General features: G+C 37.6%; 1 protein-coding gene across 2 annotated transcripts; it reads left to right on the top strand.

Moving 5' to 3' along the window:
• The first annotated feature begins 2003 nt into the window (after nt 1-2003).
• On the top strand, nt 2004-25456 carry SLC35B3 (solute carrier family 35 member B3). 2 transcript variants are annotated; one of them, XM_082663732.1, is made up of 10 exons: nt 2004-2106; nt 5626-5919; nt 8908-9029; nt 12583-12737; nt 14022-14129; nt 17337-17434; nt 19465-19557; nt 19957-20068; nt 23004-23073; nt 24900-25456. In XM_082663732.1, exons 2-10 carry the CDS (start codon nt 5719-5721, stop codon nt 25048-25050), a joined length of 1110 nt encoding a protein of 369 aa, XP_082519858.1. In that variant the 5' UTR covers nt 2004-2106; nt 5626-5718; the 3' UTR covers nt 25051-25456. The 2 variants fall into 2 exon arrangements, with proteins under 2 accessions (XP_082519858.1, XP_082519859.1); XM_082663733.1 differs by having other exon boundaries at nt 2007-2183.
• Nucleotides 25457-25958: the final 502 nt, after the last annotated feature.

The following is a 25958-nucleotide window of genomic DNA, read 5'->3' as shown; positions in this document are numbered from 1 at the left end:
TTACTGCCTTGTCTAGTGTCTCTGTTTACTTTGGTTGACTCTGCTCGGACTACCCTTCCCCCCCACTTTCCCCCTTTCCAAACAGCCCCCACCCACCCAGTGTCAATCCTCATCATCATTTAAATTCCATCGTCTAAAGGAAGCTTTCACAGACCACTCCAGGCAACATGTGACTTCTTCTGAATTTCCTTATTACTATCCTAACATTCATTTGGCACTTATTCATTCACCAAGTATTTACTGAGTGCTGACTGTGTACTGGAGCGCTCTGTTCTAGATGACGGCAGTACCGCTGTGAATAAATGAGACAAAAGTCCTGCTCTCATGGGACATTCCAGTAGAGCCAAAGAGGTAAGGGAGACACAGATAACAAATGTGTGGAAAGTGTGTGTGTGTGTGTGTGTGTGTGTGTGTGTGTGTGTGTGTGTGTGTGTGTGTGTGTGTGTGTGTGTAGGGTTAGCTCTCCTAGATGGACAGTCTGGGAAGAACTGTCAGGTCAAGTTACATTTGAGCAGCTACGGAGGAAAGTGACAGGGCACGTTCCGTGGGTACCTGGGAGGGCAGTGGTCCCCGCAGAAGGAACAGTAGGTCCTGAGTGTTCTGCTTGGTGTGCTTGGACAGGGTCTGATGAAGTCTGAACAGCAGCTGTAGATGTGGTTTATCCAGACTGAGCTCTTTCTTAGAAGCCATGGTAAGGCTTTTGAATTGTAATCTGAGTAAAATGGTAAAGGGTTCTGAGCAGAGGAATGGTGTATACTGGCAGGTTCTAAAAGGATCATTCCAGCTGCTGAAAGGAATTGGAAAGTAGAGAAATAAAGGGGAAGTAGAAAGGCGGGCCAGAAGACTACCGTAATTATCCAGGTACAAGGAGATGATACCTTGTAACACCTCTTGTACTGTAAGTTGTTTTATGCTAACATTTACCTTTTCCTGTGTACCTGTAACTCCTTGAGGGCAGAGAGCTTCTATTTCTAATTGATGGATTACGGGCATGACCCATGTTGTATAAATGTCTAGCAGTAGCATTAAATCCACGTTACCCAGGTAACAGCATGGCATCATTGGAAGGCTACCATTTACTATTTCTTTAGGAAGTTTAAATTCTCTAAGCCATAGTCAACATTTGAAAAACTCGACCTAACAAGGATTAAATGAAAATGCCCAACCAGACCCACCATTTACAATAGGAGATGCCTGGTGTGCTTCCAATTCATTCCTTTCCCAGGAATCCAAAGCATATGCTCTCAAAAAGCTTCCTTCCTTATAGTAATCTTTGTCTTCCATATCATTTTAGCGTTACCCCCAAATCAATTCATCACCGATCCCATCCCGGTTTGTACATCACTGCATCTCAGTGATTGTAGATGCAGCCCTAACTGTAGGGTAAATGTTTAGTTTGGGAGCTGGTAGAGCCGTGGGATTTACGCTCTGAGCAGTAAGTGGCACTGTCCAAACGTTCATGAAAAGGACCGGGGATGCTGTAGCCACAAGCTGAATTATTACGTCAGAAGCAACCCAAGCGTTACTTGGGTTCACCTTCCCCGGAAAGCAGGTAAAACATAGAAGCAGAGAAAGGTACTGTGACTTTACCCCATCTCATTTGGATCAAGCAGAGGGAACCCCAACGGTGTCTATACTCGGGTTCAACGTTCTCCACTGGGCCTCCTCAAATTCCAGCGCACGGCCACTGGACGGGAAGGCGCCACCTGCGTGGGCGCCCACGGGGACCGGGGGACCGGGCCCTGCAACCTGGGGGGCTGCACAGGCTCGAGGAGCACGCTTCGGAAGATGAGACCACTCCACCCGACAGGCGCTCACCGCCCCGACGCGGCGTTTAGCGCGCGTAGTAGCTCACTCCCGGCACCGCTGGCCCACCTCGTCGGCTCCTGTCCAGCGCCCCGGAGCTGAAGGCGCCTGCGCGAGACGTGACCGCGCCCCCTCCGCCAGAGGCCGGAGGCCGGCGAGGGGGCGGGGCCGCGCGAGTGCGCACGCGCCGACGGACACATAGGCGGAAGTGGCGCGCGGGCGCCGGGGATACGAGCACCTGGCGAGGCCTCGGCGGCTGCGGTGGAACGTGCAGGAGTGGGCGAGGAGGAGAAGCAGGAGGTGATGGCGACGGACCTGGGGAGGGGGAGACGCTCCGTCTGGCTGAGGCGCCCCCTGGGCTGGGGTCCCCCTTTCAGGTGACACACTGGCTCGGGAGTGGACGTGCCCCCCCGGGCCTTTCGCCGTGTTTGTGACGCAGACCCCCCCCCCCCCCGCCCCAGCCCCCGGAGAACCTTGATACCGCCCATCTTCATCCTAAGGAGAGAGCGGGAGAGGATGAGGTCGGGAGGCAGGGCGCGGGTGACTTCCTTTCACAAAGAATGGAAACCTGCTGGCACGGTTTCCAGGGAGGAGCATCTGCTTGTCCTCGCCCTTCCGCCCTGCGGCTGGCGAGAGCTCGCTCAGGCCGGTACTTGCAGGCTTGCAAGCCTGAGACCACCTCTGGGAGGGTCTGGTAGGCTATCCCCAGGGCCTCTGGACAACTGTCAGTCGCCTGGGTCCCCCACAACAGCGTTTTCAGTGAAGAACTACGTCTGGGATCTGCGTTCAGCTGGGTACTGTATGGTGCTCCGCTGTCCATTTGCAGTGCAAGGTGATTGTTATCATCGGGTTAAGTTCTTGTCGTGAACTTCCACTGGTAGTTCTTCAAATTCCTCCAGTCTTCGCAGCTTAACTCTCTTGCCCACCGTTTTATTTTCTTAAAGAAATGTTGGAAGAAGGTGGAAGGATTTGGCGTTCTAACATTTTTTTTTTTTTAATGTTGGGCATATGCATTTCTTCTACAGTAGGATATCAGACGTCAGGAACTGTTTTGGGGATGAATGTTTTCTTACTGGGTTGGTTTGGGACTTGGAAGAGGGAGATGCAGCCTTTGAAAATAATTTAGATAGGTGTTATTTGTAATACTTAATTTCTTAATATACCTGTAAAGTCCTAATTTTAGTTTTCTCCCTTAGGAAAAAAAAATGATCTTCAAAAATTAGCACACAGTTTCTTGAACTTTGTGCAATGAAGTGTGTTCAAAGAAATGGGAAGGAATCTTGTTTTTCTGTGTTTTATAATTATACGCCACTGGTCATGATTAATATTCAGAGTCCAGTTAACCTAGCTATATTGGCAACATTCTTTTAATTGTAATGCGGAGTGTGGCAAAATACAGAACCGAGTTTTTTTTTTCAAGGTGCTCACATCGTAGTGACATATTTTCCTTATGTTCTACCTTTTTGTAGTGGGAGACTTTTCTTCAAAAGGTTGGGAAAGAATAGGTTAAGAAATTAAATTTTACTTCAGTTGGTATTTTAAATCAACATTGTCACCAGTCATTTATTTTTAAATTTCAATATGTGCTAGAAATGCTACTTTGTTATTGCATTTTAGCAATTATCTGTAACTTCAAGTAATTAAACGTCTGTGTTGACTTTAGGAAGAGACCTTAGGCAGTGATTCACACCTGTGGGTTTTTTTTAAGTTTCAAGGGTTACATGAACTTGTAAATTAAAGCAAAATGTTAATCGTTTAATTTGAAAGCTAATTTTAATTCTGTGCTTGATTTCTTTTTATTTTTTCCTACATCACAAGGACATTAGACCAGTTTCTTTAGATGATGGTTGGTATCAGTCATTAATGCCTGAAATAGAAGGGATATGGCAGACATTCAGGATCACAGTTATTGGCTATCAGAGCTCAGAGTCTTTCTTCACCAGTCACATGATCTGACGAGTGATGTTCTGATTAATAAAACTTCATTCTAAATGCAGGGGAGGGAGAGGAAGCTTAAAAACCTACATGGGGCCAGATTTATTAGAATGTACACCCATTTGTACACCCATTTATTAGTACACCCACGCCTACACGTATGGAAAATAGTTGCTAACCTTTTTATTTCTTCTACATTCAAACAACATTTAGGTAAGGTCTTTTAAGGCATGCTTTATAAAGAAAGTCATATCCCAAGGGGATCCTACAGGGTGACTTAAAAAGTCTTAACGGAGATGACACTGATCAAACGTAGCATGGGCAACAAGAACAATGTGTAAAAGAAGAAATGGGCAAAGGAAAGGAAATACAGTAAAACTTCTTGAAATTACACGTTTTCTATTTAGAAATATGGCAGGTATCATGTACAACAAATGTTCTTTGATGCCTGTGTATTATTGTTAGTTACAAGTTGTAGGCAGAGCCTTGACCCCAATTTTAAATTACAGAAGGAGACCCACTTAATCTCTGTAAATCAGCAAACTAGAAGCGATCATGAAGAGGTGACTCTAATTCTTGCCATTTTAAATCACCATATGGCAGTTTTGGGGTTTTTTTTAAAGATTTTCAGAGAGTTCACTGTCAAAATTATTCTTATCCTCTTCTCTCAACTAGAGTGTAAATTTTAATTCCCACTGGGATTGTAACAGACATTCTTTTCTAGGAAGATAAGTTTTTCTTAATAAGTTCTGTTTGTCATGATTCTGCACTTTCCTCAACTTTTACATGAATTTACTTTTCAGTTTCTATTAATCCAAAGAGAAATTGATAGTCATTATGGAGTCTTCATGATTGTTTTTCACAGACTAACAAAAAATGATGTTTTTTTCAGCTTTTTACAAACCCAAGAGCTTTATTTCTTTTTTCTAAACAGCTTTATTGAGGTATAATTGATATATACAAAAAATGCACATGTTTAATAGATACAATTTGATGAGTCTGGGCATATACATACACCTGTGATACCATCTCCATAGACAAGGTAATAAACATCTGTCGTTAAACAAAAAAAACAAACAAAAAAAATCTGTCACCACCAGGAGTGTCCTTGTGTCCCCTTTGTGTGTGTGTAGTTAAGAATGCTTTACATGAGATCTACCCTCTTAACAAATGTTTAAGTGCATAGCGCAGACACTGTGTCATAGGGCCTCTACAACAGATGGTCTCTAGAACTTATTCACCTGGTATAACTGAAACTTTATACCCATGGAACAACTACCAAAGACTTCTTTAAATTGCAGAGATTTTTCTCCAAAGGAAAAAAATGTTTTCTTTTAGCCTAAGAGATGCTGTTGCTAAAACATAGTATCCTTTCTATAATCTTGGTTAAATCTAGCTTTTTGCACAACTTACAGATGTTTGACTTTATTTTAAAATGTTATTAGCAAATAAATTTTACAATTGTCTTGGTAGCTGTAGGAGTTTGGGCTGTTCTTTACTCTTTTCTGCAATTAAAGATGGACTTTAATGTTGAAGACATTATGCGTAAACTATTGTGGGCTTTAAAAATTATATCCTCACTGCAAATGGAAACATAATAAAGGCACGTTTACTTTGATGAAATAAATACAAGGTTAGCTTTTAGTTTGTTGCTCTGGAAATAAGAATGGTGTATATTTAATTTAGTCGTGTTTGGAGACTAAGCATATTGTTTCGGTGGATGGGAAGCTTGAATAGGAGAATTAATATATTACTATCCAGAGTATTATATATTACTATCTTACCTGTGTAATTTTCCAATTGTGACTTGAGATATTATTTGGAGCATAGCACTTTACTTGATGGTCTAAATGTTTTGCTTTAATTGTTTATTTCCTTCTGTAGGGCTTGGCTCAGCAGGCAAAAGAAAGACTGAACAAAGGGGAGGAAACCAACAAAGATAACTTTGGAAGCACTGAATGCTGCAACATAAGAAAAATGGATCTCAAGTTCAACAGCTCCAGGAAATATATTTCTATCACTGTCCCATCCAAAACCCAAGCAATGTCACCACACATCAAGTCGATAGATGATATTGTAGTGCTTGGCATAAATCTCAGCAGATTTAACAAACTTACTCAATTTTTCATATGTGTTGCTGGAGTTTTGGTATTTTACCTAATTTATGGATATATACAGGTAAAAAATTAGTCATTTGTTTATAATGTGTTAATTATTTATAACAAATGAGCTCAACTTGGGCACTACTAATAGTTTTGTCCAAGATACTTTCTTTTATAAGATAGCAAGTTTATTCACAAATTAGAGTTTCTTAGTATAGTAGTAGGAAAGAGCTACTTACTTACGATTAAATTGACTGAAAACAGGGATCCAAATTTTAGAGTGAAATATTTTACATGGGGGAAGGGAAGCAAGAGACAATCTTAAAAAATTAAAATTATGAAAAAATACGAAGTGTTATGTTTTGCAAAATGTAGGTAATTGCGACCATGTGGGGTTTTTTTAATATATAAATTTATTTTTGTTTATTTATTTATTTTTGGCCGCGTTGGGTCTTCGTTGCTCCACATGGGCTTCCTCTAGTTGCAGCGAGCGGGGGCTACTCTTCGTTGCGGTGCGCAGTCTTCTCATTGTGGTGGCTTCTCTTGTGGCAGAGCATGAGCTCCAGGCGCACAGGCTTCAGTAGTTGCACACAGGCTCAGTAGCTGTGGCTCGTGGGCTCTAGAGCGCAGGCTCAGTTGTTGTGGCACATGGGCTTAGTTGCTCCGCAGCATGTGGGATCTTCCCAGACCAGGGCTCGAACCCGTGTCCCCTGCATTGGCAGGCGGATCCTCAACCACTGTGCCACCAGGGAAGCCCCACCATGTGCTTTTTAAAAGAAAATGGTTGAAGTATTGATTGGTATTTTGGAACATAATTCTTACATGAAATTGAATGATAGCACAAAAGCCACATTCTAGTTCACTCTTGATTCCTGGAGCTCATTAAGAGGTCATTTTGCAAAAGTGTATCAGGATGTTTTCTATTTTTCCAAGGGTGTCTCTTCAATCCTATAATACTTGAATCATCCTTTTCTTGAAGCACCTGTTGTGTTCTCATTCTTGTTGGTTTCCTCTTCTAATTCAACTTTGCCAGAACCTTATTTTTCTGTGATTTTGCCTATGCAAAACATTTCTAACATTGCCAGTTTGTCTTGTATTTGCATTGTTTTATGGGATAGTTGTAAACACTTGACCAGGAAATTCCTGACCTTCAAAGACAAGAGCTGGATGGATGAGGACCCAGGCTAGTGTAAACAGAATGTGTGCATGGGGACCATTAATTACCAATTGTCAACTCATCAGTGGGTATTTTCAGCTGTTACCAACTTTGCTTTTCTATGCAACCCCCTAACATGAGAAAATCTTTATAGTTGAAGAAAAGGAAAGTGATGTGTTTTCTGAAAACATAGATAATATCTCTGATATTATTTATAATCAGAGTGATCTTAAAAATTGTTGAATGCTTTTCCTTTGTTTTATAGAGATGAAATATAAAACTAAGTATAAAGGAGAAGACAGAATTGTGACTATTCCTTAGCTTCTGAAAATGCTATAGGGTGCATTAGTGTAAAACAACATGAATTTAAAAATCTTAATATTTATAATTGACTTTTGTACTAGAAGATGATATAAGAATTCAGATACTACAATGAAGAACAATACAAAATAGTAACTTTTATCAAATGTTAGGATCTCTTATTGAAAAATTTTTTCTTTGGTCCTTCGAAATACCATTGTTACCAAATAGCTTGGGAGCAAAGTTAGCCATTTTAATGGAATATGAATTAGAAATTTACAAATTTCATTAAATTTTTTCTATTTGATAAATGATCAGAGATTTTAATTTACAACTAATACGTGCAAAGTTTCTTTTAAAATAAGATAAACCGATTATAATTGTAACATCACTTTGGTGAGAACTGGCATTGCTACTAATTGGATATTAAAATAGTTTAAAGAAAATGGGGTTTTGTAGTAAATTTAGCAATATAGAAAGTGAAATATTTACCTGAATGCCAGGGTATTAATAAAGCTATTTTTATGTTTTATAGTTTATAAACCAGAAATGTCCTAAATAACTTACAGACTTACTTGAACGTGAAATCTAAATTTGTGGAATTACACAGCATCCTAAATGTACAAACTCAGTTCAGGATCTTTTTAGAGGCTGTGTTTAGTTTTTCTTCGAACATAAGTTTATCCATCAATTTTATCTTTTTAAAATTTATTTCAAATACAGCTGAAATATATCTATTTGGTGGATAGTTTGATGCATTCAGTTAAGCCAGATAGCTTTATTAGAATACTTCTTGATGAGATTAAGAATGGCTTTTTAGGGCTTCCCTGGTGGTGCAGTGGTTGAGAGTCCGCCTGCCGATGCAGGGGACACGGCTTCGTGTCCCGGTCCGGGAAGATCCCACGTGCCGCGGAGCGGCTGGGCCCGTGAGCCATGGCTGCGGAGCCTGCGCGTACGGAGCCTGCGCGTACGGAGCCTGTGCTCCACAACGGGAGAGGCCGCAACACTGAGAGGCCCTCGTACCGCAAAAAAAAAAAAAAAAAAAAAGAATGGCTTTTTAACAATTAACAAAAACTGTTTTCATGATATAACATTTTTAAGATGAGTAACCATTTCTCTATAAGGAGAAGTTTTATGTAGTCTGTGGCACAAGAATTCTAAAAAATAGCATTAATTATCGATTTGAACTGATTATCTTAATATTGGAAAACAGGCCTGAGATAATAGACTTCTAATGAAATATGCTTTTATAAGAGTCCATGAGTCCTTGGATCAGCTGCCTTCCTCATTGTTCTGGGCGACTCTCTTAATTTTGGTCTTTTTAAAAAAAGAAAAAAGCATAGGAGGGGGTTGCTTCCTAGTTCTTCCTCCCCTGCTTTCTGTTCTGCTGATTGTCACACCTGGATATCTACTGTCACTTCTTTGGAAAGGCCTCCTAACTTCTCTAATTTTACCTCTCAGAAGCCTTACAGTTTGGATGTTTTTTTGTGCATTGTGTTGTTGGGGGTGAAGCTTGGTTTCTATTAAAATGCTGTGCTTACAGGAATGTGCTGTGAGGTAATTGGTCTGCCCCTGGGACTTAAACAGTGTTCGTGTCTCTCTTGACAGGAATTAATATTTTCAGTGGAGGGTTTTAAGCCCTATGGCTGGTACCTTACTTTAGTGCAGTTTGCACTTTACTCCATATTTGGCCTAATAGAGCTTCAGCTTATTCAGGACAAAAGGAGAAGGTATGTGGTTTATTTGTTTTTATCTTTTGGCGGTTAAGTACACGAGTAGTAGTTCATTTTTATTTTATTTTTTGCGCACATGGAATATGTTATACATGAAATATACATTTCCCATTAATAAAACATTTAATACCCAAGAATTTTTATCAGTATTATCAACTTATTAAATGTGGTATTTCCATTATACATTGAAAAAAGTGTAATGTTATCAGATTTTAAAATGTTTAGGGCATTTGTTGGCGGTCCAGTGGTTAGGACTCTGGACTTCCACTGTCAGGGGCCGGGTTCGATCCCTGGTGGGGGAACTAAGATCCCACATGCCACGCAGCGCAGCCAAAAAAAAAAAAATGTTGTTTAGACTCAGTAATAAGATAGATCTTCTTAAACTAGGAGAAAGTATTCAGTTGTACATATATGTTTTTATAATGGAAATAGGTGTGATTACTGAAAAATGTATGATGGTACTACATAAGAATGGTGATATGAAATATCAATACCTATTTTTATAGTGGCTTTTGAAATGCATAGTTAATGTTTTGTTTTGTGGGATATATTCCACTTAACATCCTCACGTTTGTAATGGCCAGCAGTAGGAATTGCATTCTTGACCATTAGAGAAATTTTATTATGTTCCTTTTTGTCAAAACTAAAAGAGTTTATATAGACAGTAGTTTTTAAATTAACAACCACCTAGGTTTGAGAAATATCTTGAAATATTGTTAATGGCATATTGAGCAATATGCAATTAAAACCTAGACTCATATCAGAAGGTGGTTGGCAATTTGAATATAACATTTTCTTGGTAAATTTAAGTGTGGTTATCCTGTCATATCAGACCCTAATATGTGAATATTTCATGTATATATTGAACAGTTTAAATGTAATAAGGAGCTAAAATGTTGACATTCGTCATTGATATAAATGTTTAATCCTTCGGTGAAAATAAAAATTTTTCATAGCTACTTTTTTTTCTTAAATGTTTCTGATGTTTGTATGAAAATAACTATAAAATTTTAAATATTTAAATCAGTAACACCAGTATTTCTTCATGCGTCTAATTTTACCTCTCAACCTCTCTATTGCCAATAAATTATTATAGCAGCAATGTTAAAAACGTTTGAATCTGAGGAGATCTTCTTTATTATTTTCATGTTCTGAAACTCTACAAGACTTAGCTTAGCCATAGGTGGTAGAATAGAAAGTAATTAAATGTGTCTGTCAGGACTAATATATATGGAAGCCTGACTTCCATATATATTCATTATGTATTGCAAACTGCTGGACCTCTGATTTGCTTCTAAAATAAAAGAACCCAATGCTGTATTTATTAAATGAAAAAAACACAAAGATGATGCATCTCCTGTTAAATTTTAAAAAGATACAACTCCCTCTCAGCTACCAAAAGATGGGGAGTGAGCCTCCAGTCATGTTTTTCCCAACCTTTAAACCACATAACCATAACATATTTAAAGTCATTTGTGTTTGATTGAAACATGAGTGAAGGAATTAGGTAGAAGAATTTATAGACCTATAATAAATGTAATTAGAAGTTGAAACTTTTCATTCCAAGGCACATTAAAAACTTTTTTAGAAAAAGTATAAGTGTATTACAATGAAAATATGCCCAATCCCCTATTTCTGAATTTACTTGAGTGTATATATATCTGAATTTATTTAAGGGACACTGCTCTTTAGACCTTTAATAAGTCAAATTCTTTGCTTAGGTTTTTCTCTCTTCCTATATTTATATGAATATCCATGTACTTGAAGAGTACAGAATTTGGGGTCAGAAAACATGGATTTGAGTCATGTTACTGCCCCCTATTCTGTCAATACCTCAGGGAAGTTTCTTAAATTCTCTCTGTTTCATTTTGAGGATGAAATATGGTTATGTGTGATATAGCCCATCATAGACTAGGATACCCTAAATATACTCCAAAGTATATTACTCCAAAGTATATATTTCACCAAAGATCATCTTGTAACTTCAGTGTTAATCACTGTATGTGAGTTTTTAATAAAGGAGATCTGTACCAAATTGAAAAGCTAAGGGGCTTATCAAAGTTACGACTTTCCCATCATATCTAAAGTAGTAAGCAATTGGGGTATTCAAATAGAAACAGTGAGAGTCCCAGAGGCAAGATGATGAAATCTAACCTCATTTCACCAGTGAGAAAGCAGACCTGGAGGAGAGCTGGGATTTCCATGAGCTCGTGCCCCAGGCTGCACTCAGAGTTGGAACCTTTTGAATTTAGGTTTCCTGAGTTCCAGGCTGGTTTTCTTTCTTCCTTTACTGTGTTGCTTTTTTAATCTTGTGATTCTTCTGACCCAAATTTTTATTTTCTGGCCACTGTTTGCAATTTATGGATGAGGAAATTTGCCTCTTCTGACTTTTATCATTACCTGGAGAAGTGGTGCTGTCCTCCTTCACTGATACCCCACTGAGAGTTAAACCCCACGGACAGCATAAAAACCAGTGTCTGTGTACACTGATGCATAACGGGCATGCCCAGTTATTTCCACATGGATTTTAAATGATGACCACTGTGTTAGTAAAGTGTAAGCAAAGGTCTCAAAATTGAAACGTAAGTGGAAATGATGCATTTTAATTGAACTTATCTAGTAAATTATTTTGCCTTATATCTAGCCGTATAAAAAATGTGGAATTTTGTCACCTTGATTTAAACGTGAACACAAATCCCAAAATGGAAACTAGATCTAAAAATGCAACATAATTTAATTATATGAATAGTGCACCAATGTACAAGATTATTGTCTTAGACTATTAAGTATCTTGTGAGCATATGCTCACAAGACCAGCTCAGAATTATGAAGATACCAAATTAAGAATTTCCTTTAGGAAATCCAGTTAGAGCCCAAGGTAGAAAAATTTGGGATCGTGAGGAGAGTCAGATTCCTCATCTGAAAGTTGATTGTTTTAACATTTTATAGAATTACAGCATTAGAGATGAATCATAAGACATTATGGTAATAAAAACCATGTCTGGAGTTTTAAACCACCTTGTTCTTTTTCTAGAGAAATTCTGCTCAGGTTATTCTAGCAGAATGGATAGATGTATTTTTCCTAATGCTAGATGGAACGTTAGGAAACAACAACAATTTAGAAGTTAATTAACTAAGGTGCCTTTTCCCATTATAGAAGCCAATTTTTTTTAAATCAATTCTTTTTTTCTAAATTTAGTCAAGATGGTTTTTATATGTAGCTATAACTACTGTTAAAAAACCCTAAATGTAATAGCATTTATACTTTAAGTAAGAATCTAAGTAACTCTCTAATGTACTACTTTTTCAGACAGTTGAGAGTTCTCACTTACAATTGATTAAATAAAGGTAAATTGTTATTTTCACCAACATTCTTTTATACAAGTTAACACTGTTGTAACTTTAAGAATAGTGATATTTTACCGATATTTATAGAAATATTAAACAGAAATTAGAAGAGTAATTAGAAATTTACACATTGTAAACACATTCTCTTACAGTAGTATGAATTGGGTCCCAAAATGAAGATTTTAAAAATTGTCTTTTACAGAATACCAGGAAAAACCTACATGATAATAGCTTTTCTAACTGTGGGTACTATGGGGTTATCAAACACTTCCTTGGGCTACCTGAATTATCCTACCCAAGTCATCTTCAAGTGCTGCAAATTGATTCCTGTTATGCTAGGAGGAGTTTTAATTCAAGGTATAGTAATGATATATTTTCATACTGTTTGAAATTAATAGGATATGTTATGGCATCTAGCATTAGGAAAAACATTAAACTTCAATTAATATCTTTAATGAACAGTCTAGATATTGTAACACTTCTGAGTGATATCTCATTAAAAAAAAAAGCTATTATAAAAACACCGATACTTCTGTGATATACCTCAGGATCTGAAATCAGTAATTTGGAGATGGGGAAAAATAAAAATAGTATTTTGTTTTATTCTTTTAATCTGGAACCTACTACATTTCCAGAAATATTGTATTTACATATTGAAGGCCTAGCTCAGAAGTACCTGGAAAGCTCTTTTTTTCAGTTCTTTTCATTTTTCTACTCTCCAGGGCTCTGCTCTCCACCTCCATTATACAAATGGACGATTCCCATGTTGAAGTAAAGCTTAAGCTGAGCAAGTGTTTGTTAACCAGCTCTGCTGACTGTTGACTCCCTAGGATCCCAACTAAATTACAAGCTATGTGAAAATAGGAGTAAAAGGGGAGGCAGTGATAGCGACAAGCAGTGGAACAAGTTTTTGTTTTGTTCATCTGACTGTCATGAGGAATATTCATGTTTTGATAATCACCAAAGTTCTTATAAAGCCTGACTTCATTTTATGCATTATAAGCCTTCCCAAAAGAGCCTTTTAAAATGAAAATGTGTATGTCAACTACTTCACATATAATTTCAGGATAACTGTTCACGCAGGAAAAAACAATGATCCTAATTTCCTATTAAAAATCACATTTCACGTCGTAACTGATTTGGCCTGTATAATATCTCCTTAACAGTCCTTCCAAAAAGTTACGCTATGTGATTTCATTATTTAAACTTGGATGTGCTAAAATAAGGTAATCCTCACCAACCTAGAAGTTATCTGACTATAGTATTTGCAAACATATACAGCCTGAATGACTACTCTGGTTTCTTGGTAAACTTACGAAGTATAAGAAAATTCATAGCCTTATGTTATACATAAAGTAAAAGAGGCACTAGTTTCCACAAACTTTTTAAATGTTCATATTTACTCACTATCATAAGAAGGATCTCGTATCTAACTTATAAGGACATTTTGGTGCTCACGGGGTAATTTTGATTTTCAAAGCCCTTCTGTGACTGTCTCATGCCTTGACCTAAGCGCTCGTGATCATTTTTGACATTGGATATAAAAGGCAGTCCCTGCTCTACTTGTTTAAACACATAGATCTAAAACTGTGCTGAGTGGGTAATTGCATAATCAGGTTGACTTACATTTATTTTGCACAGGAAAGCATTACAATGTTGCTGATGTGTCTGCTGCCTTATGCATGAGCCTCGGCCTGATATGGTTTACCCTGGCCGACAGCACGGTTGCACCAAATTTCAACCTGACAGGTAGGAATTTACTTGTATTCCTAGATTTTGTAGGTGTTTCGGTTTAGAGTAAGAATTTTTACAGTTTCATGAGGGTTTTAAATGATGGTGTGGCATCTGTGATTCTCATATCTAACATAAAGCTTTTGGACTTTCCATATAAGATGTAGTAAAAATATCACAACTCTGGAAACATAACAGTTGTTTTTAGTACTCTTGTATAGTATTTTGACATGACAAGAGGCTGTGTGCCTAGATGGAATCTCCCATTATCAAGTACATGACAGACCAATTTCTTATGAGCTGAATTGGAAATATACACATGAGTTATAGGAGGATCACAGTAGTTATTGTTATTCTCATTTTCTTAAAAAAATGAAACTTGCAAACTTACTTTTCATTGTTTTAGCTTAAAAAAAGAAAATTATGCTGTTCTTTAATGTTGAACTGTGTAATATAAATGTGGTCATAACCTTAAAGTGCATAAAGCTTCCACCATAAACACTTTTCCTCATGGTGTGCCACGTGGAATTTTGTAAATTAAATTTAGATCTTTCACGAGGAGAATAGGTATTAAGGTATGTTTAGAAATAAATAAGAATAAAAATAGTGTTGGAATCTCATTTTTAGTCTAAAGACCTTACAGAGAGATTGCTTATTATATATACAGTATTGTCATTCTTAAACTATTGAGTGTCACTCATAAGATTATTTTAGTTTCATCCCATTTCCTAGCCTGATACCTGACAAAAATATTTCTTTCAAAGGAACTCTGAGAGAACAGGGAGAAAAACAAAGCAAAACAAAATAACAACAAAAAGAGCAGCATATGTAATATATATATACATATATCAGCAGTACAAACTATAATTATTTGTGAGAAAAAAAAGTACGAAGTAATGAAGAAAATCATTTACGTCAACTTTGCTGTTCTTTCTAAGAATCAAAATGTTCCTGACCAGTTGTTAGTCTATGTTTCTTACTAACCTGGTTAATCATGCTAAGTTAATGGATTCAGATCAGCATCTTAGAGCAGCCCTTTAAACCAGCCTTTTACAGACGATGCTGATAGAACCTATTAGGTCTGTTCTTTCAGCTTTGATCATCCAGAGTACGAGTGATCCTTACTTCAGTGAGAAAGCTTAGAGTTGCAGATGTTTCTAACATGGTTTGGGTTTTTCAGGAACACTTCGTTTTCGTGTCAGCAACTGCAAAAGGAAAATTATATTTGAAAACTGAGGGGAAAAGCTGTTTTAGAGGAGTGCTTCACCGTAAAACAAAGATAATGATAATAGCTTGCCTCACACAAAGGTAGTGGAAGGATAGAATGAGGTGCTGGAATAATGAACGTGAAAGCACTTGGCACGTGGTGGGGTGAGGGTGATGACAGTGACGGAGACAGCAGGTTTTGGTGGTCTGTAACTTCTCAGTATAACTCAAGTGCTCACCCTTTCTGAGTTCCATGGGGATGTTTTTTAAGGGCATGAGAACCTAACGATTCCTCATCATTGAGAATAATTGATGAGCACTTATCACAGTCCCTGATCTATGAGTGTATTGTCTGAAGGAGATTAAATTAGCTATTAAGATGGTTACTTAAGGCAGACATAAATAAAACTTCGGATGTATGAAGTGAATATATCAGAATTTACTTATTCAAATAAATGTCCTCCTTTAAAATATTGAGGTAATTCAGATGCAATTCAGGTATTTTCATGCTGTTGCCATTGTTCAGAACAGTTCAGAACAGTTTTGGGATGTCTTTGAATAGCCTTTTAGGTATTGGGACGTTGTTTTCCAAGTCTTGGATAATAGCATGTCTTTTTCTTTCGAGGACAGATTTGATATTTGAAACAAGGAAAAGAGCATTCAGAATCAAGTTTGGTGAATAAAAATGTATATTTAGGTAATAAATACCAAAGCTAGATGATAAAAAGTCAAATTGAAGAATAAGTATGAAAACTTGAAAATTCTCAATTAAGTGCATACACATGTACATTTATTTTTCTGCTACCCATTTTTTTTTCCATGGTACTTGGGCCTCTCACTGCTGTGGCCTCTCCCGTTGCGGAGCACAGGCTCCGGACACGCAGGTTCAGCGGCCATGGCTCACGGGCCCAGCCGCTCCGCGGCATGTGGGATCTTCCCGGACCAGGGCACGAACCCGCCTCCCCTGCATCGGCAGGCGGACTCCCAACCAGTGCGCCACCAGGGAAGCCCTCTGCTACCTTTGATTGCTTATATAGTTTTTAAAAATAGAGAAAACTTCAAATCCTACCAGACTCACAGATATAACCAAGGTTGCGGTTTTTTGTTTGTTTTTTTGTTTTTCTTTGGTAAAGCACCATGACTGGTGGCCAGTGTCCTATATACTTGCAGGTAGTAGCGTGCTTCTCAGGTACACATGCACATTTGTATGAGTGTGTTGAATTCCAGATTTGTTCATCTCAGTTGTATGTGTTATTTTAATTATACAATAATTAAATGTTACTTAAGTTATTCAAAAATGAGTTTGAAGAGAGAATTCTTTCTGTGAAAACTAAGTTAATTTTAAACACTTTGACAAGTCAATAAAATCACTGTTGAATTAAGTGTGGGTAAAAATTGGGGGGAAGCATAAAAATATGAAAGGACTGTATACCCTGATTGTTTCACAAGTTCCTAAGCTTTCGGTGCACTTTTTAAAAACAACTTGGAAATCATAGAGACTGTGTGTTCTGAATGCAGCTTGCACAAAGGCAAGTGCAGAATTTTGGTACAGACCCATACTCAAAGAAGAGGCCTTAACAGCTGCATTATGTTTATGTGTTTTAAATTAAATATTTTAATAATATGGGTACTATTTTTACGCTTTCCCTCTTCCTTTGATTGTTTGAATTAACTGACTAGATCTAAGAATCTCTTCTGTATTTGTTTAATACAGTGTTTCTTTCAAACATATAATCTGCTTAAAAGCAGAAATATTATTTGACATGATTGTGAAACACAACAAGGTGACAGCATTAATGCAATTTATTAGTATTAGTTGGGGTTTTTTTGTTTGTTTTTTTCTTAATAACATCACCTACATGCCTGTTACAACTGGTTGTGGATAAAAATACTCAACTTTGCTGAGCAAATGTGATTTAAGGTCTGATTTTGGTTTTTTAGCCCAATTAAATTTCTGATAAGTCTTGATTATCGTTCATATGTGTAAATGAGGTTACTTTTTCTTCTGCCTTCTTGAAGGTGTGATCCTCATCTCCCTGGCACTATGTGCAGATGCTGTCATTGGAAATGTCCAAGAGAAAGCTATGAAACTTCATAATGCTTCTAATTCGGAAATGGTAAATACTCTAGTGCTTTTTCTTCACATCAGACAGACTCAAAAATGACGATATACTTAATTTTATGACATAATTATGGTATTGAAGACTGGCATTGCAATTTTAAACTAGTTTATCATCATTATTTTCATAAAAGTAGTACGTTCAAATATTATAGGAAGGTAAAAAGTAAAATACCATTATCACTGCTGATACCTTATTGCAAGCATTTGATAAATTTTTTCCTCTTTGATTTATGGAGTTTGGGGCGTGTTAAAAAAAATGCTTTGTTACATCATTTTTCTTCTCTCTTTGTATTTGGTATTATTTTCCATTTAGAAGTTTGTAATTTACACGTAGTTTAGCTTATCTTTTCCTTCATGACTTCTAGCTATGTATTATGATTGAAAAGGGCTTTTCCAACTCTAACATTTAAGAATGTTATGCCCATTGCCTACTAGTTTTATAATTTCCTTATTTATTAAATCTTTGATCCAACCAAAACTTTAAAAAAATTTTCTTCCGTATGGCTATCCACTTTGCCCAACATCATGTATTGAATAATTCACTTTTCTAATTTTTATTTTAAATACCTTCTTTTATCCTATCTTATTCTAATGCAGGGTTCACAGTTTTATTCTTTCAAGCTTATTTCTGCACCAGAACCATATAATGACAGCAGCTTTATCACCATACATTTACCATCTGTTAGGACTAGCCACCTTTGTTCCTTTTGTTTTTCAGAATGTTACTACCAGTAGTTATTCTTGGGTGTTCCTATCCCCAAATAAACTAGAAACCCATTGCTATTGTGATTGGTATGGCATTGAATTATAAATTAATTTAGGGAGAATGGCATCTATACACTTGATTCTTTCAGTCCAAGAATAAGGTATGACTTTCCTTTTATTCAAGCGTTACTTTTAAATGTCCCTTAGATTTTAAAGTTTTCTTTGTATGACTCCAGTTATTTTTCATTGAAGTTATTGTTAGGTGTTTCATCTTTTTGCCGTTATTACTGCAAATAATGCCTTTTCTTCCAATATATCTCCTAGCTGGTTGGTGTTTGTATATAGGAAGGTTGTTATGCTGTGTTTGCATTAGTTTTGTAGCCCATCACCTTGCTAGACAGACAGAGCACACAGCAGTAAGGATATGTAGGACTGGTTATTTAGTCAACAGAGTGGGGCATCTTTACAGTGTCCCTAAGAACATAGGAACTTTACTCTTGGTCAGGAGTTTTCTTGATCATCATCACCACTCTCCCTAGATAAGGTAACGATCAGAGAATTAAGGAATTGTAAGTAGGTAGAAAGAATGTAATACAGTGGTTAAGATGTAGGCTCTGGACTAAGATAGCCTTTGTTCTCTACTAGCTCTCCTGTTTGAGGAAAGTGACTTAATATCGCTAAGTTTTAGTTTTTCCATCCGCACATTGGGGAATGATGATTAAGAGTGCCTGTCTCTTAGGTTGGTTGTGAGAAATAAATGGAATAATCCATATAGAGCGTTATTAGCACAGTACCTGACACATAGCAAGTATTTAAGTTTGATGATGACACTGATTCTGCTTATAAGGAGTGTAATAGAAAGATTGGTAGGAAAATTGGGAAATTAAGCAATAGGTATGTCATATACTGCTTATTTTCATTGTATTTTAATGTACTTGCAAACTTAATGTTTGGGTTTTTTCATGTCTAATAAGTAGTTTTAGAGTATCTTTGTTTTGTGTATGTTTTTAGGACCCCCAACATTAAAATCTGGTTTGAATTCAGTAATTAAACGAGGCAAAAAATGAATAATTAGGTAACCATTTATGAAAGGATTAGTACTGCTGTGTTATGTTGTACCTAAAATAATGTGTAAACTTATAAACAGAATCAACCATCATTTCCAGAAAATTAGGCCATATTGAAACAATACTGTGACTTTTAAAATGGTTTCCTCTACAGATTTAATGAAATAAAGAAATTGAGCCATATATTGAAAACCTTCATTTTACACCTTTGGTTAAATAGCACTTTTTTCCACTCTGTTTTTCTCTACTCTAGGTTTTGTATTCGTATTCAATCGGTTTTGTGTACATTTTATTGGGATTGACATGCACTAGTGGATTAGGCCCTGCAGTCACATTTTGTTCAAAGGTAAACACTAATCACATTTTTAAAAATAAACATCTTCCATTAATTAGTTTCCTCTGTATTTCTAATTCCCCTTGTCCAAAAAGACTGTTTTATGTAATTTGATAACTCCTTTAATACAATATATGTAAATCAGAAATTATTTCAGAAATGAAATAATTTATATTTAAATTTTTTATCCTCGCTCTTTCCTATAAGTTAATTTTTAAACTATTCATAACGTAGAAGTTGGGGATTTTTCATTTCATCCTCATTTTTCCATTAAATCAGAATCTCTGCTTGACTGCATTGTTGAATGGCTTATTATTGCTCAGAAGGTTGATTAAAATCTGTAGTTTTCTTTCATTTGTAATACCTCAGGGTTTGTTTTGCATTTTTCTAACAGGCTTTTTATATTTGCAGGATCCAGTTCGGACCTATGGTTATGCTTTCCTTTTTTCCCTCACTGGGTATTTTGGAATCTCTTTTGTTCTGGCTCTGATTAAAATTTTTGGTGCACTTTTTGCTGTAACAGGTAAGAACGATATACTTGCTTAGATTATGAAATAAGCATTTAAATTTTCTTTGATATTCTTTTTCACAAGGTAAGGGCAGCATCTGCTCTTCATTAAAAAGAAAATTGTCGGGAATTCCCTGGTGGTCCAGTGGTTAGGACTCGGTGCTTTCACTGCCGGGACCCGAGTTCAGTCCCTGGTCGGGAACTAAGATCACTGAAGCCGCACAGCACAGCCAAAAAGAAATTTTTTTTGAAAGAAAGAAAGAATATTGTCACATTTCACCAATTTATTCCTTGGCTTGTGATATTTCTTTAAAATTCTAAAGAAAATGATGTTTGATCTGAATTTCTTATTTGAAGGTTTAATTTTTTTTTTTGCGGTACGCAGGCCTCTCACTGCTGTGGCCTCTCCCGTTGCGGAGCACAGGCTCCGGACGCGCAGGCTCAGCGGCCATGGTTCACGGGCCCAGCCGCTCCACGGCATGTGGGATCTTCCCAGACCGGGGCACGAACCCGTGTCCCCTGCATGGGCAGGCGGACTCTCAACCACTGCGCCACCAGGGAAGCCCTGAAGGTTTAATTTTAAAATCAGATATATGCATTTATCTAGATAGTAACTTTAAGTACATTAAAAGATGTTTTTATTAAAAAGTATGATGGGATGCATACCTTCCAGGAAAAATACTGTATTTAATCACTTTTAATTTATAATGGAAAATTACAGTTTTGTTACACTTAAAACATGACAGGTATATTTTAAGCAAAGGTTTTGGGGCCTTTCGTTTGTACACTTTCTAGAACCTCAACCAGATGAGCTTCCCTTTTCACTAATAATTATTATGCACGTGCTCTGTGCAAGGACTTTGCTTGGCATGTCAGAGAAATGGAGGTTGTTACTTGCTTTGCTTTGGAGGAGTGAGGGGAGCAGGTGCAGGGCTGCAGGTGAGGCCCAGTGAGGGGAGCAGATGACTCCAATTGCTGCCTCATACTGTTTGCCAAAAGAATGGTCCACATGACAAATGCTCTCAGTATCTCCCATCTGGAGAGAGCCCTGGGTGAAGCCCATCAGGATGGGAAGCCGTGTGACCTGCCATGAGGAACGCTAGGCTGGGGTGTGAGAGAAGGTGCAGCCCAGTCCCAGCCCTGACGTTTAATGATACGAGACCTGGAGAGTAAGTCTCTCCTCTTCCCTGGGCCTCGTTTCTCTCTTTTGTGAAGAGATTGGGTTGGACAAGATCATCTCTGTCAGAGATCTGTAGAATTTACATCCATAAGGCGTTTACACCTTACTCATTTACCTGATTTTGATTTTTCACGGTTTTAGAGGAATATTTATTTTAATACCACAGAGGAAATGAAACAAATGAATTGCCCCCTCTGTAAAAGTATATTTCTTCCTAACTGTTCTCTTTATTTGCTCACATATGACTCTGCTTTTTAAAGTTTATGTCCCTAATGGTAAGTAGAGGGAATTTAATTGTAGATTGGGCCATATCAGCAACCTTCCAAGTCAGCTTATGCTGTCAAGAAAGATCGCAAATGCATACACTTAGCTTGGGTTTCAGTTTTGTTTGTAAGATAGTAGCTGTTCAAAAAGAGTCTGATATCAGTCTGTATGTGTTGATGAGCCCTGTGATTGGTATAAAGAAATGTGAGATGCAATCCTTGTGTTGAAGGTGCAGGCAGGTGTCTTTCTCTCTCACGCGAAACAAATCCAGAGATGGTAATATAACAGCTAACATGTCCATAGCCCTTATTATGTACCAGGTACCATTTTAGCTATTTTACATATATTATTCATCTTAACCTCACAATGATCCTGTAAAGTAGGTGCTGTTATTGTTCCATTTTACAAATGGGTAAACGGAGGCACAGGGTGGTTAAGTGGCTTGCCAAGTGATCAGCCAGCTAGTAAGTTGCAAAATCAGTATTTCAACTGAGGCCGTCTAGCTCCAGACCTGTCCTCTTAACCGTATGCCATGTGCCTCCCAAGCTGGCATGGTAGCTCCAGCTCCTTAGGAATCCAGTCCCTCTTTCTGCTCTGCCATCCTCGTCCTCATTCCAGACGGGGTAGGTGGAGAGAAGATGAAAGACACATCCTTCTCTTTATGGAAAGTTCCTACAAATCACACTCCTAGAGACAGCACTTCTGCTCACACTTCGTTGTCCAAACTTAGTCCCGTGACCACACCTGACTGTAGGAGAGGCTGGGAAGGTATCCCAGTTAAAAGTAGGGGTCTTTTTACTAAAGTAGTAGGAAAAATAGATTCGGGGAATCGGGCTCTGACAGCTTCCAAAGCAGCTTCTTCATCTGGTATTCATTCATTAATTCACACTTTGAAGATTAAGTGCCAGGAACTACAGAGTCTGTGGAAATGAGGACAAGGAACTGAGTAAAGCACACAGTCTAGTGGTGGAAAGGTGTACCGGAGCCACGTGCAGAGTTCCTCTCTGCACCGGGGTGGGACGAGGGAGGAAAGCTTCAGGCCATAATCCTTGAAGGACTGTACAGAGGACTGGAAAGATGTCTCATGGTCTTACCCATAGATGCCCACCACTAGGACGTCCTTTAGATTGCTGCTTTTAAAGATACGGAATCCAATCGCATCTTCCTTGGAAAAGTCCTTTCTTTCCTGTCAGACTAAGTATGTCTCCCTAAAGGATGACGTGCCTCCGTAGCCTCATGGCCTCCATCAAGCACTTATTACAGTTGTACTTTAAATGTAACTCTATTATTTAATGTCTGTAACCCTGCTAGCCTATAAATTCCATGGTAGCAGAAGCAGTGACTTTCTGTTTGATTTTCTTCTTTTTTCGCTTTCCTTTGTTTCCTTGGCACCTCACGTAGATCTTGGCACACAGTAGGCTCTGTAAATATTTGTTAAATAAATTATTTCCGAAATATTACCAAGACGATAGGCGCATTCTAAAACCACCCTTTTTCTCCCTACAGTGACAACAGGGAGAAAAGGAATGACCATTGTACTTTCATTTATATTCTTTGCCAAACCATTCACGTTTCAGTAAGTACTTTTTACTTCGACAAGTTTCTCTACCTTTAGATACTTTTGTTTCACGTCTACTCTTAAACAGCCTTAATTTCTTTGTAAAGAATCCTTTTCATCTTGACCCAGATTTATTGATGTGTCTTCTGTTTCAGAAATGTATGTAATTATTTTGAAGAAATCATTTTGTATACTTAAATTGCCTAACCAGTCCCAATGCACATGCGACCCTGTTTCCCGTATAAATGAATGTGAGTGATGTGGTGAGATTAAGGGACTCCCCTTGCCCTGGTGCAAATATATAAATTTTATATATATACATATATGGTTTTTAAAATTGTTAAGTTTATTTGCTGTCTTTTCCCACAAAGGATTTGAGTTAGAGTTGTACCCTAATGGTTTTCTTAGTTTGTGGTTTTCGGTGGAAGCATTGACTGTTTTCTTTACTGTCTAGTATGTATTTGAAATTAGCATCATTTCAACTTATATTCGTTGGTAATTGAGAAGATTCAGACTTAGAAATTATCAATGTACAGTCATCCCTTGGAATCCATGGGGTGCCAGTTCCAGGACCCGCACATATACCAAAATCCAAGGATGCTCAAGTCCCTTTCAGTCAGCTCTTTATGTCTGCGGGTTCCACATCTGCACACAGAGGGCTGACTGTATATTTATTGAAAAAATCCACGTGTAACTGGACCTGTGCAATTCAAACCTGCGTTGTTCAGGGGTCAGCTGTATGAGCTTAAAGGTAACCACAAATAAACTTTCAGCAATGTATAGTCGGTCTTCTGTATCCATGGGTTCTGCATCTGCAGATTGAATCAACCAACTACAGAGCAAAAATATTCAGAAAAAAAATTCCAGGAAGTTCCATAAAGTAAAATTTGAAGTCCAACTCCTACCAAAAGCCTCAGGAGTATGTTTAAAGCCCTGGATATGTAAACCTGCCAATGGCCTTCTTAGGAATTCAATTCAGCAGTCCAACTAGCTGGGGTATAATACAGAGAGATAAAAAGGGACGCATCCTGAGAAAGTAGGAGAATTGGCATTGATTACTACAATGACTACCTGGTACCTATTTACATGACATCTACATGTGTTAAGTATTGTAATAATTTAGAGATGATTTAAAGTAGACACAAAGTTGTGCATAGGTTATATGCAAATACTGTGCCATAAATAAAGGACTTGAGCATCCAGTGATTTTGGAAAACTCTGTTTGTTTTCTATAAATTAGTTTCTCTTTCTGCAGGGGCTAAGTAGGCCATTGGCAGGTTTACATATCCAGTGCTTTAAACATACTCCTGAGACTTTTGGTAGGAGTTGGACTTCAAATTTGCTATTATCCTCAAAGAAATGAACTACATTTGGTATCTTGTAAAGTGCTTTTCCTACATATATACTTAACATTAAAAATATAGAATTCTGGGCTTCCCTGGTGGTGCAGTGGTTGAGAGTCCGCCTGCCGATGCAGGGGACACGGGTTCGTGCCCCGTTCCGGGAAGATCCCACGTGCCGCGAAGTGGCTGGGCCTGTGAGCCATGGCCATTGAGCCTGTGCGTCCGGAGCCTGTGCTCCGCAACGGGAGAGGCCACAGCCGTGAGAGGCCCGCGTACCGCAAAAAAAAAAAAAAAAAAAAAAAATATAGAATTCTGTCTAGTGTGATCTAAATATTATTTGTAAAATAAAACAAATACTGTTTTATTTAGTGCTCTTAGTATAGGTACCCAATAGCAAAATTTTATTTCACTGAGGAATTTTTGTGATGTCATCAAATTCTGTGGTTAATGACAAATTGTGACTCTGACATTAATCTTTTTTCCTTATTTTTTTTCTCTTAGATATGTATGGTCTGGTTTGTTAGTTGTTCTTGGTATATTTCTCAATGTTTACAGCAAAAATATGGACAAAATAAGACTCCCATCGCTGTATGATGTGATAAACAAAACAGTGGAAGTGAGGAGGTCGGGGACGTTGGCACAGACTGTCTAGGCAGTGATTCGCTTTATAACGTAGAATTAATTCATCAATCAATTAACTTTCCAAAGGGACTTTTATAAAAACCAGAGGCTCTGAAGGCATGCTGTCATTTGTGGATGGATTACATGTGAAGTCACCCTTTCTTCAGAATCTTTGTTGGACTGTTTAACTTCCAAAGCAATCAAAAGAGCCGCACCCGGCACACCTTAGAATAAAACGTCAAGATGAAGGACTGTGACGCTTACAATCTGTTGAGAATGTCACTGGAAATGGACCATGTTGCAAGAAAAATTGGATATCATTATGACATATCAAAGAAATTGATATGTAAACGCAGATTGTTTTCTTTTTTCCGTTCCATTTTGGTGGTGTTATTTAAATTGATTCTCTGTTGTAAGAGTGAACTGATGGTTTAAGTCTAGAGAGAATAACTTCATTATAAATAAAAATTATTCTCTGATTTTTTTCTTTAAAAGAATGTGATGGAATTGGGGTAGTGAAGGTTGGATTTTGTTACGAAGATGGGAAGTACAGTGTACATAAACTTTAAAACTTAGGCTTTTCTCTGATCATTTAAAAGTATTTATTAGAGAAAATGTGCTTTACATTTTCTGTGGAATATAGGCAATAGAGTAAAAATAGTCATCATCCTGTATCCTGTAAGTATGTATCACAAGCCAGATTTCCTATTATCCATCAAAGGTGCTAAAAGATTTCATGATTTGGATTTTTAAATTGAAGGGAGGGACTTCCCTGGCAGTCCAGTGGTTAAGACTTCACCTTCCAGTGCAGGGTGTGCAGGTTCAATCCCTGGTCAGGGAGCTAAGATCCCACATGCCTCGTGGCCAGAAAACCAAAACATAAAACAGAAGCAATAGAGTAACAAATTCAATGAAGACTTTAAAAATGGTCCACATCAA

This window comes from Grampus griseus (assembly GCF_964374135.1).
Source record: "Grampus griseus genome assembly, chromosome: 10".
NCBI classification, from domain to species: Eukaryota; Metazoa; Chordata; class Mammalia; order Artiodactyla; family Delphinidae; genus Grampus; species Grampus griseus.
Note: the sequence above shows the minus strand (reverse complement) of the source record. Positions and strands in the feature narration are given on the sequence as shown.